Raw genomic sequence first — 11,999 nt, 5'->3', positions numbered from 1 at the left:
GCCCAAAATAATTGCCCGCCCCTGCTGTAAAGCCTGGTTCTAGCTGTGTGTATACAAAGCTGCATATAGCGTTGCCATAAAACCAGAAAAAAGTTCTTACCTATGTAAGTTATTTATCTTCGTTTGTTTCTTGAATTCTGTACTTATGCTTGCTATGCACACTTAACAATGTGCCAATATGTTAATAGCTTCTAAAATACAAATAAGGTCTATATGAATAATGCATAAGATATAAAATAAATCATTATTTTATACTTGCAAAAAAGTCTAAAAAGAAAAAAAAATGACCTAGATTAGGGGTCAGCAACATACAGGTATGTTTGTAGCATTTTGATGGTGGGGGGACTTTGCCTGCACCCACATTTGGGTGTTGGGGCTGATTGGCTGGAAGCTGTGCCTGTGCTGGGTTCTTTTGGCCTATGGCTCTGAAAAGTTGCTGAATGCTAACCCATAGAAGCAGCTGCTAGTAAAGATGAATCAGTTGGTCTCTGTTGCTCTTTCAGTGTCTTTTTAATATATGGGGTTCTTCAGGTATCAGGCCACTGGTTGCTCCTACAGAGAAGTTTTGCTTCACTCTTTGAACAAAGAAGAGTTAGTCCCTGCTGAAACAGGAATTTGGCAGACTGATTATACCACTTAACTGAATGCTGGACTACGAGATGACACAGCATCTTATAGTTAAAATATACGTATTCTTACTGTGTATTAAGTTTCTTTTGTCTTTTTGTTTCTTAGGGATTATAAAATACTATATCACAGAGATGATTATTCAGCCATCAGAGAAAAGATTTGTCATGATACCACGGTATTAAATTTTAATTATGCACTCAGTCTTATTACTTGAAGAATACTGTCAACTGATAAAAATGTAACTTGAATAGTAATTTTATTATATTTTATTAATAAATATTATGCTGATAAAATATTTGCACAGTTATAATCACAAACTCAGGAAATAGTAAAGCAATATTAATTCACTGATATTGGGCCAGAGGTGGACAACCAATTTGATCAAGGACTTTGAAAGCAAGTCATATGAGGAGATGCTGAAGGAGCTAGGCATGTTCAGATTGCAGAAAAGGTACTTAAGAGGGGACATGATGGCAATCCTCAAATACTTGAAGGGCTGCCATAAAAAAGAGGAAAAGCACCTTTTCTCTCTTGCTGCAGAGAAGAGGACACAGACCAATGGCTTGAAGTTGCAGCAAATAAGTTTAAATTGCATATCTGGAAAAAAATCTTTATTGTTGCAATAATGAGACAGTGGAATAGACTGCCGAGAGAAGTTGTGCACTCTCCATCACTGGAGGTGTTCAAGAAGAGATTGGACAGCCCCTGGTTGGAGATGATCTAGGCATAGCTATGCTTATGTTCTGTTATGCTTCTGGGCTTTGCTAATTTCCTCTGCCCCTGCCTCTGCTGCTATATGTGTTGGAATGGTTTTCAAGTCTACTTCAGAGGCATTGGGTATTGGCTACAGCCAAGCTAGTGGAGGGTCTTGCCCCTCCACTCAGGGTTAGACAGCGTGCCAGATTTGGGGGCAGATCGATATGAACCATGTTGATTTTTGCCTTCCTCTATAGCAGGGGGCATGCCTTCTACCTGGGATCTGTTGAGCATTTAGGCCCTGTGTAGATGAAATGAGAGGCGTGTATGCACGACACTTTAAAGCAGGCTAAATGCTTTTGCACCGCTTTAATGGTGTTGGTGTTTTCACGCCTCGGCAGCATATTGCGCATTAATTCCAGCCACTGTAGGAAGTTTGGCGGCGTAATTCACCGTAAATGACTTGGGGCACAGCAAACCAAAACTCCTTGGAGGAGTTTTGGTTTGCTGCCTCTACAGCTGCGTAGCGAAGCACCAGGCTCCATGATTTGCTAAGTAGACTGAGTGATTTCAAATAGGACTCCTTAGTGTTAAAAACATTATGATCTTTTGTAGTCTTTCTGAGTTCTTTGCAACACAGAAATTGCTTTGTTATTTTTCTATAGTCAAGAAAAAAGTTAAAGCTGAGTTGGCATTTTCTGAGGGGTTCACTGAATCTAAAAAGGTTGAGAACCACTGATATGCCCTTCTACTGTTTTGCTTTTATATAAAAGTAATCTTGCAGGGTAATGTGTATTGCCAGGGCTATAGGTCTTTCCTTGCAACAGTAGGTATTAGATTGTGTTAAATGCAAAATATTAGATTAGTGAACCATGGACCTGTTCAAGCATGACAATTCTTGCTAAGCAAGAAAGGGAAAATACTTCATCTCTTTGGGGGAAGGTTGTGGATTCAGCATTTTTCTCTTCATAGAGTCAATATGGGTATAGTGATCACAAGTAAAATTGACACTAAGGAAAATTCAGACATCAGATATTTAAGGTTTAGCTTCACTTACTGGGCATTAGCTTATTTTGCAAATCATTGTTATTATAAAAACAAATTATAAAGATTGCTTTATTCTAAAACAGGTCTCAGTTTGTACAGAGCATTATAGCTCAGTGTCTTGTGGAACTGTCCTCTTCTAGAAGCACATTTAGGTTCAGCATACAAGGGCGTGATGGAAAGGTCTACATCTTGGTAAGACATTTTTAATTTTATAGAAAAGTGTTTCATGTGTTTGTATTCATCATGTTTATTTATTGTTTATATTATCCTTTTTATGTGACTAAAGTTAATCAGATAATTCAGAGGATTTTTCAGATTATGCTTTTATGCATCTCACCCAATGCTGTTTTTGTTTGATTTTGAGCTTGCTACAGTGCAATGTCTTAAATCTTTTTACTCAAAATAAAAACAAAACAAAACCTCATAAGAATGTCAAGTAGTCTAAAGCACCAAATAAACCATGTGTTATCTTTGACTGTACAAGCTTGAGGGCATTGAAAATATTCCTTAGTACCAGATTTACCAATCTGGTAGATTTAGGTACACTTCTCTTCCTGGAAATGTCAAAAGTAGCTTAGATTTTTTTCTGCAGTTTCTGGGACATGGCTACTTATCCTCCTTCCAGGTAATCTTGTCTTTTGCAGAAAGACAGATGTTCAGTGCCCCACCTTACTAGTATTGTTTTTTTTTTTTAAACTTGATTTAAACCATCAGCAAACATTTTTTTCCTTCTCTATTTCCCCTAGAGAGGACCAATAACTCTGTGCTGTACCACCCTCGGGGTCCTGCCACAGAGCCAATTCCCCAACCAGCAGGTTGTGGTGAGGTCAAGGCCGTAGTTAGCTAGTTTTGCCAAGAGGTGATCATGGGATACCAGATCAAAGGCCTTTTTGAAGTCAAGATATACAACATCAATCTCTTTCCCCTTGTCCAGGTGATAGGTCACCTGGTCGTAAAAGGAAATGACATTGGTCAAGCAAGACCTACCTGCAACAAACCCGTGCTGGGTATCCCTCAGAATATTGCTGTCAGCTAGCCTGTATAGGATGATCTCTTTGATAATTTTTTCCAAGACCTTCCCCAGGATAGAGGTCATACTGATGGGTCTGTAGTTTGCTGGATCCACTTTCTTCCCTTTTTTGAAGATGGGCACCACATTGGCCTTCTTCCAATTGTCAGGCACTTCACCAGAACACCAGGAGTTCTCAAAGATCCATGCCAGGGGCTGAGCTATGATGTCTGCCAGCTCTTTGAGTACCCTTGGGTGTAAACCATCAGGGCTGGCTGACTTGAAGGTATCCAGCCTGTCAAGGTGTTCCTTCACAGGGGCAGCTTTGATGGATGGTAAGGAATCTCCCTCACCCGGGCCTCCCTGTCCTGCAATGGGCAGGGTTGTCCCATGGCACTGGTGAAAAACTGATGCAAAGTACCCATTTAGCAAGTTTGCTTTTTCCTGGGCATCTGTTGTCAGTTGTCCCATCTGGTTTAGCAGGGGTCCAATGTTGCCCTTGCTTTTCCTCCGGCTCCCCACATATCTAAAAAAGGACTTTTTATTGTCCTTGATATTTGGAGCTAGCTGGAGTTCCATCACAGCCTTGGCTTTCCTGGTTTACTCTCTGCAGGTCCAGACCAGAGCAGAGTATTCCTCCTTGGTGGTGGTTCCAGTCCTCCATCCTTTGTAGGTCTTCCTTTTAAGACGCATGAGGTCTGCTAGTTCCCTGGAGAGCCAAGGGGGCTGCTGTGCCCTTTTGCTGCCTTTCCTCTGAGACGGGATAGACTTTGCTTGCGCATCCAGGATTTCTCCCTTGAGGAACAACCGCTCATCCTGAACTCCCCTCCCCTTTGGGTTGTGGCCCTTTAGGGCCTCACTGACAAGCCTCCTGAGCTTGTCAAAGTCAGCTTTCCTGAAGTCGAGAACTTCTGTATTGCTGACTAAGTTGCCAGCTTTATGACGGATGGTGAAGGTGATCAGCTTGTGGTCACTGTCACCCAGCTTCCCTTCAATCATTAGGTCGCTGATTAGGTCATCCCCGGTTTCTAGTACCAGGCTGAGCAGCGCTTTACCTCTCATTGGCCCATAGACTTCCTGCGTCAGATAGAGGTCATCCATGAACGAGAGAAAGCTTTGCGCCCACTTGGATTTGGCTGAGTGCTCCTCCCACGAGATGTCTGGGTAGTTAAAGTCTCCCATGTCAACCATACATTGGGAGCGCGCGGCCTCAGCCAATTCCGTGGCAAACTTCTGGTCGAGGTCTTGATCCTGGGTAGGAGGTATGTAGTAGACTCCCACCATAGTATCCCCAGTGCCGTGTTCTCCATGGATTTTAACCCAAAGGGTCTCAAGTCCACCGTGGGTGCCAATGTTGGCTTGCAGGGATGTGTAGCTTTGCTTGACATAGAGAGCTACGCCCCCATCCCTTTAGTCCACTCGATCCCTCCTGTACAGGGTATAGCCGTCTATACCTGTGGCCCAGTCATGGGTGGAGTCCCACCTAGTTCCTCCTGTTTGTTCCCCAAGCTCCTGGCACTTGTGTATAGGCATGCAAGTGTCCCCTTGGGGGGCCCTTGCCTTGCCTACAGTTTGTTCCAGGGCTGGGGCAGGGGTGGGCTCCCTTAAGTGCCTTGGTCTGCTGGCTTTGCAAGGGTTGCTCAGTGGGCCAGCAGTGGCAGTAGTCCACCCATCCCCCGGCGAGCTTAGTTTAAAGCCCGGTGGAGCAGGTCAGCCAATCTGGCTGAGAAGAGCCTCCTCACCAGCGGACAGAGGTGGAGGCCGTCCCTTCCCAGCAGCTCACTGCCTCTCTCACCAAAGAGCGGGCTGTGGTCATGGAAGCCAAAGCCTTCCTGATGACACCAGTGCCGCAGTCTTTGGTTAACTACCTGGATCCTCCTCTCCCTCTGTAGCTTGTAGCCTGAGACTGGGAGGATTGAAGAAAACTCCGCCTGTGCCCCCGGACCCTTTAGACCTGCTCCCAAATTCCTGTAGTGCCTCATGACCCGGCTGGGAGCGCTCTGAGCAGTGTCATTGGTGCCCACATGGATGAGGAGCATGGGATAGTGTTCAGTGGGCTGGAGGAGCTTAGGGATCTTCTCCGCAATGTCCCGAATACGGGCTCCTGGGAAGTAGCAAACTTCCCGGGCTAAGGGGTCAGGACAGCAGACTCCCTCAGTCCCCCTCAGGATGGAGTCTCCCACAACAAACACTTTGCTTTTTGTCTTGGGGAGAGCGGGGGCCGTAGCTATAGTAGAGCCTGAGTTGCCTGCGGGAGCTGGCAACTCAACAGGCTCTGCTGGGGCTGCAAGAGGTTCATACCTGCTGCAAAGCTCCAGCGGGGCAGGGGCCTTGGGGCCCTTGACCACCTTGGTCCATCCCCTGGGCTGGACAGAATGGGAGGTTCCTGAGTCCTCTCTTGTCCTGGAGGGAGACTGTGGTCTACCCTCTGCCTCCCGGGGGAGAAGGGCCTGGCAGTAGGAGTCAATCTCCTGCTCATAGTCCCTAATGGCATGCAATCTCTGGACTGCGGCCTGGAGCTCCTCCAGCTGGTGCGGCAGAGACCCCAGTAGGGAGCAGACCCCACAAGGGGAGGTGGCCATGCTCCCGGGCCTCAGAGCCTGAAAAAGTGACAGGCAGCCCCCCGCAGCCGAGAGCCAGAGGCTCTGTCTGCGTGGAGCCTGGAACCATGGGCTCTGTCTGGGTGGAGACCTCTGAGGCGCCAGAGGGGGGCCGCAGGCCCCGAGGGGACCCTCGGGGTGTGGCGTGTGCCCATCTGTGTCATGCCACTGGTGGGGTGGCTATGGCTGGGACTGTCTACTCTGGGGGGCTCACAGGCAGGGCCTTGGGCCCTCCCTCACACCCTCCTGTGCAAACTCCTGCGCTAACTCACGCGCCAGACCCAGGAGCGCGCCTGTTTGCATGGCCTATTCACGAGGCTCCAGTTGCGCAGCTCCCTGGGGGGCTGGGCGAAGTAGGAGCTGGCGGGGGGCGTGGGGGTGTGACCCTCTTCGGCCCTCTTAACCCGCTCCCAGCTGACTAGGTCCCTCCCTCCATGGGCCCTTGCTTACCTGTGGGCAGGCCGGGGCTTGTCGGGGTCCTGCGGTCTCTGCTAGGGTCCCTGGGCTCACGGGGCACAGCAGGCTTACACCCGTGCGTCTCGCACCGGAGCCGGGACACTAATGAGGCTTCTGCCGTTGCCGGCCCTTTTTAAACTGCACACGTGCAGAAGGGCCGGCCAGTGCCCCGCTGTTTTTGGCGAGCTAAGGGGGGAAGGAACAGGTGGGTACCTCCCCCCTAACCTGGCTTGCACGCCTGCAGCTGGGTCATGCGGCTCCCTGTGGGGCTGGGCCAAGTAGGAGCCGGGGGGGGGGGCGTGACCCTCCTCGGCCCTTTTAGCCTGCTCCCAGCTGACTAGGTCCCTCCATGGGCCCCTACTTACCTGCGGACAGGCCGGGGCTCGTTGGGGGTCCTGGGGTCTCTGCTGGGGTCCCTAGGCTTATGGGGGTACAGTGGCCTTAAACCCACATGTCTCACACCAGAGCCAGGACACTGATAGATTAGATAGTTAAGTAAATATGGTACCTTGATATCTAAGTGCATAATATATGTGAAGAGAGTTGCATTAATTTCTCCTAGACCAGCAACAGTGGAAGAAATAAAATAACTAATGCTGGAAAAAAATGAAATGTTGACAAGTAAATAGTGCAGGTCTAAAATATGCAAAAATTCCTTACAGTTAATAGCATCTTTTCTGCTAGGTCCTCATCCTGTTGATTATATCTTGCATGCTCAAAGATCAATATAAACCTGTTGGTTGGGATTGCTGTAAGATGAGATGTACCTTGACCAAGTGATAGAATTGTGTAGACAGGATCTACAAACTGTCAGTTTGTAATAGAATCACGTATCAAATTAATCCAACTGTTGAATTAAATGGATTAGTTATTTCTAAAAGTTATTTGCAAAAGTGAAAGGAATAGGCTGAAGTTGACTGCATATCCTAGAGCTGCTATTCACTTTCTGAACAGATTCTTGGAAAAGAATCTTTTTGACAGATAATCCTTTTGCAAGTAAAATACTTGAATTAGTGAGAGCTAGGCTCAGTACAATTAATTTGTATATAAAATATGTCTCATCTTTTCTTATCTCCTCCGGAGACAGCTCTGACTGTAAGTCATTCCTCCTTTGCAGCCATGCTACAGTACTTTCTGAGCCTCTGACAAATTGTGACAATTGTACTCAGCTGTATTGAATAGTAAGTGCTATTCAGAATGAACAAATCACCAAACAATATTTGTTGTCATAATCTGAGGTTACCCAGGTTTTCAGAAGCAAAAGACTACTCCTTAATTCAGTAATTCTCAGCCAGGATGCTGTAAGATCCTTTTAAGGGTGCCATTGGGTTCTATGCAACATTACCACTGTTAGGTGTGCCAACATCTACATGTGACTCACAAGATATACTCTGAGATTTCAGATAAGAATCCATTCTAAAAAGTTCTGACCTGTTGTGATCTTTTTGAGTTTCTTGCAACAAAAGAATTACTGTATCTTTTCATAGTTAAGAAACAGATGAAAGCTAAGAGCTGGCATTTTCCTAGCAGTGCCTTAAATCTAAGGAGCAGTGCCTTGATTCTAAAAAGTTTGAGAATGACTGACTACCTCAACTAAATGCACCATCAAACTCATGGTTTTCTATAGAAGAAATGTTGTTTAACAATCAAAAGATCATCAAGACCATCAAGGTGAATATTAAATCATGTACAAAAAGAATCCTATTAAAATTAGTTGTCAATTCAAACAGCAATTTAAGTCTTTGAGGAAAAACAATTGAAAATCCTTAAAGGACAGTGCAAAGTAATATGTTTAATGAGTAACATACAAAGAAAACAGAAATAATATCTTTAAAAAGAGGAAAAAATCTATTAGGAAAACTTATGAAAATTAATTGTCTTTTGGTAACTGAAGTCATCCTACTGCCATGGCCAGCAAATAAAAAAAAAAAAAGGGAGAGAGACCTGAATGGTTTTGTATAGCTTCCAGTACAAAAGAACCTTTATCCTGATAAGGACCTGGGATTAAATGAAATATGAGGATCATGAATAATATAGTGCAAAAATCAGATTTCTCAAAACTCTTCATTAATAGAGACTGTCAGCATTTTTGTGCCAAGTTAGTGTTAGAGAACACTGATTCCCATTATCAGCCATGAATTAGTATTATTAATCCAAATTAAGTTTGGCTAGAGACCATGTTACTCTTTGTAATTGGGCCCCTATTAGCTTTAATAAACAGTGATTGATGGCCATTCTTTCTGTGCCTCAGCTTCATCCAGTCTAAGCTACCATTATATCTTTCTCTGTTCCAAAACTCCCATTGCTTGCTTCTTCTGATAGGCAGTCTCTCACTTCCATTCATTTCCTCAAGATCTGAGTATTCAACACGTGTACGCGATACATCACTGAAAAGTAAAAAGAACAATCAACTATTTGTTACTGGAACAGAAGATTTGGGAGTGTTTCCTTTTTTTTCTAGCAACGATCATTCTTGAGGTTCTATCACAAAGAAACATAGGTACACAATTACAATACTCTTAATACCAGTAATAAATCCTCCAGCATTTAGTTAAAAAAAACTCCAAAATCTGTTTGATCTTCACTGGAAACTTGTCTACACTGAAAAAAATTAACATAAGCTATATTAGTTTGCATCCATTAACAGTTTGTTAAAAACTAGTTTTATCACATGCTAGTAAAAAACAAAGCAATATAAATATATGGTCTTAATGTCATCTCCTCATAACGTATCACACCAAAGGCTGGAGTAACAGAACAAGTCTGAACTGATGTTGTATTCTGTAATTAAAATATTTCTTTATCTTCAGATGTGGCTTTTAAATGTTGACACGTTATTGGTGGAGTCTCTGGGAAATTCAGCTCCTAGCAATGTTTTTACATTGTTTGAAGATAGTTTGAGGTCTCATGCCAAATCATCAGGCAATTGGAATGCTGTCAAAGTTCTTTACCATCCCTGCATTAAAAACAGGAATAAGGAGTAAGTATCTTCTCTTTGTATTTTAAGTTATATTCCTTTGGGCCCTGCAGGCAAATTTTAAATCCAATGGAGTGAATTTTCACAGCATAGTGTTTTTCAGTAATTTGTCTCTCTGAAAGCCAGTTAGAACCTGGGAGCTAAGCTGCTGCCCAACTTATTGAAAAGTTAAGGTCCAGAGTTACATTACCCTTACAGCTATAATAGCTAAGTTACATTAAGGTTACAAAATGTTTTAATGCTTTTGGATATAACACTTTCCCTTTTCTTTTTAATTTTTTTTATTGAATCCAACCCATCAAATGAGATTCAACATCCAAAGATGCACTCAATCCCTCAAAACATACACACGGTCACACACATCCCCTATCAACACTACACACACACACACACACACACACACACACACACACACACACACACTAACGCATAAGAGGTGTTTTAGTTCAAAAGCGCACTGCCGCCATTTTCTGCGTGCTGACATGCATTTTGCCACTTATACACCTGCACGCAAAGCAGCACAGTATGTCAGCTCGCATGCAGAGCAGACTTGATTAACTGAGTCTGCTTCAACCCACTAGATCTCTGGTGCATCACGGGATGAAAAGGTATGTGTATAAATGCCCCTAGAGTCTAGACATATGTGTCACACCACTTTAGATTGATTTAAACTTCCTGGACCATTTCAAAAGCACATTGGGAAAATCAAATGCTATTTTGAAACAGTCCTCAGTGTCATGTGTCTGGTCCTCCAGGCATCCCAAACCCTTCCAGGGTAATGGGGCTGCTTTGGGATGCAACCAAAACTCTACTTTCCAAAGACTAATTACCTACAGAGAGAGCAGTCTGCATGGGCGGGAAAGCAGAAAGTCTCTGTCAGTTTCACTTCCCTTTTAGGAACCCTGAGTAGGGGTCCAGGCTTAATTTAGTTTGGGGGGGGGATTGCCAGGTTCTATGGAGATGGAGGAGACGGGCTTTGTGGCCCCCTATAACAGTAAACACCTTTCAGTTGTTGATTGATGTGGAGGGAAACAACCATTGCACAATGGGCACTTAATGGAACAGAATGGCTGTCATTTCCATGCTCAGTGTGAAGTGAATTAGCTCATTAACTGTTAATTATTTCTTCTCTTCTGTGCTGCATTCATGCAGCTAGTCCTGCCTTGCAGGTTCCACCCTGCACACACATCTCTATGCAATTGCTGACAATACAAAGATAAATGGATTACTATGGAAAATCCTCTTAAACCTGCATCATGAGGCAGAGATTGTGGGAAGGCCCCAAGCAGCCAGCCTCTGAAATGAAGGGACCCCTAACCACCCACTTCCACCTCCCTTCCCCCCCGCTCCCCACAACTCACCTGGTCATCCTCTGCCCAGATTCCATCACACAGAGTTTGATAGTGTGCAAGCAAGTACAGGCCTGGGCGGTGCAGGTGAGGCATGCAGGGAAACTGCAGCTGAGCAATGGGGTGGGTAAAGAGTGGTGGTGGCAGGCATCCCAGAAGCAGGGATCAAACAGTTGGCAAGCCCTTCGATCCCTACCCCACCCCAAATGAGCAAGGAACCCCACCGCCTAGGAACTGTAGCAGAGAGGTGAAATTTCAAGGTGGCTTTCCAAGGCATGGGTTGGAAAAGCAGGAGAGTTTTAGCAGAGGTGCAGGGGAATAGAGCACCTAGCTTTCAGGATCCACAAGCAGGGGGATATATAACACTTGGCAACCTCTCCATTCATACCCCCTTCCCCAATCTGGATCTTCCTCCTTGTGACCCTGTTGGGGAAAGGAGTGTGATGACCCACATGTCTACCTGTGTCACCTCACTACATGAAGTGTCCTTTGCTTATATTTTCTTCCTGCGGTTTAAAAATGTTTTCCCTAAAAGGGAGGAAACAAAGTCCCTCTTTTTTTGTCTGACACGATCTGATCAAAAAAAAAAAAAAAAAGGAATACCTGAAAAGAGAGGCTTCAATAATGGGGGATTTTCTTTCCTTCTAGAGATTCTCCTAGGTATATTTCTTGGGGCTCCACCTCCCCTACACCTTTTCCATATGCCAACCGTGATCTTAGGTGGGTGGTGCTTTTCAACATGGGATTAGTTGCATTCCCTGTGGCCGCCAGTCATAGGATACAAATGGTACTATCAAAATTAATCTTAAAGCATCAGAGTCCTGGATGGTCCCTGTCAGGGCCACGTCTGTCTGTCCAGTCTTGTTTCGTTAACAGTATTGACAGTGTTTAAGAGTCCAATCTTAACATAAATTCAACTCAATTATAACTCAGCCTTGGTGAAGGTATACATGCTTCAAGTGCCTTTAAACATTATGTAGAAAACAAGTAACAAAAATCAAAATAATCATCGTTCCACAGCGCCCTCTGTCAGTCACTAGGTGGGGTTCACACTTGCATATCCTCCTTAGGATGTTCCTCATTGGTCTGAGACTCTACTGTCACCTCAGTTCTTCAGGCTTACCAGCCTCGTGGATGCGAACTCCTTCGAGTTCTGTCTTGGCCAGCTCCCCTGTCAGACCCTAGGGCCCTTTATTCCTTACTTCAAGGCTCGCTGGACTCAGGGGTCTCTCCCT

The 11,999-nt window shown here is 44.7% G+C and overlaps 1 protein-coding gene across 1 annotated transcript in view; it reads left to right on the top strand.

Annotated features, from left to right (window-relative positions):
• Window positions 1–735: 735 nt before the first annotated feature.
• The window catches only part of LOC102383121 (E3 ubiquitin-protein ligase E3D-like), a gene marked incomplete at its 5' end in the record, with an annotated part of 136,501 nt that continues 125,237 nt past the window's right edge, over window positions 736–11,999 (top strand). Inside the window, 3 exons of the mRNA XM_014520843.2 lie at window positions 736–805; window positions 2,457–2,565; window positions 9,249–9,418. Coding sequence (XP_014376329.1) covers window positions 736–805; window positions 2,457–2,565; window positions 9,249–9,418 — 349 coding nt within the window. The remainder of the gene's footprint in view (window positions 806–2,456; window positions 2,566–9,248; window positions 9,419–11,999) is intronic.

The sequence above is a fragment of the Alligator sinensis genome, unplaced genomic scaffold (genome assembly GCF_000455745.1).
Source record: "Alligator sinensis unplaced genomic scaffold, ASM45574v1 scaffold405_2, whole genome shotgun sequence".
NCBI lineage: Eukaryota > Metazoa > Chordata > Crocodylia > Alligatoridae > Alligator > Alligator sinensis.
The sequence above is the reverse complement of the archived record's forward strand: the minus strand, read 5'-3'. Positions and strand labels throughout refer to the sequence as shown.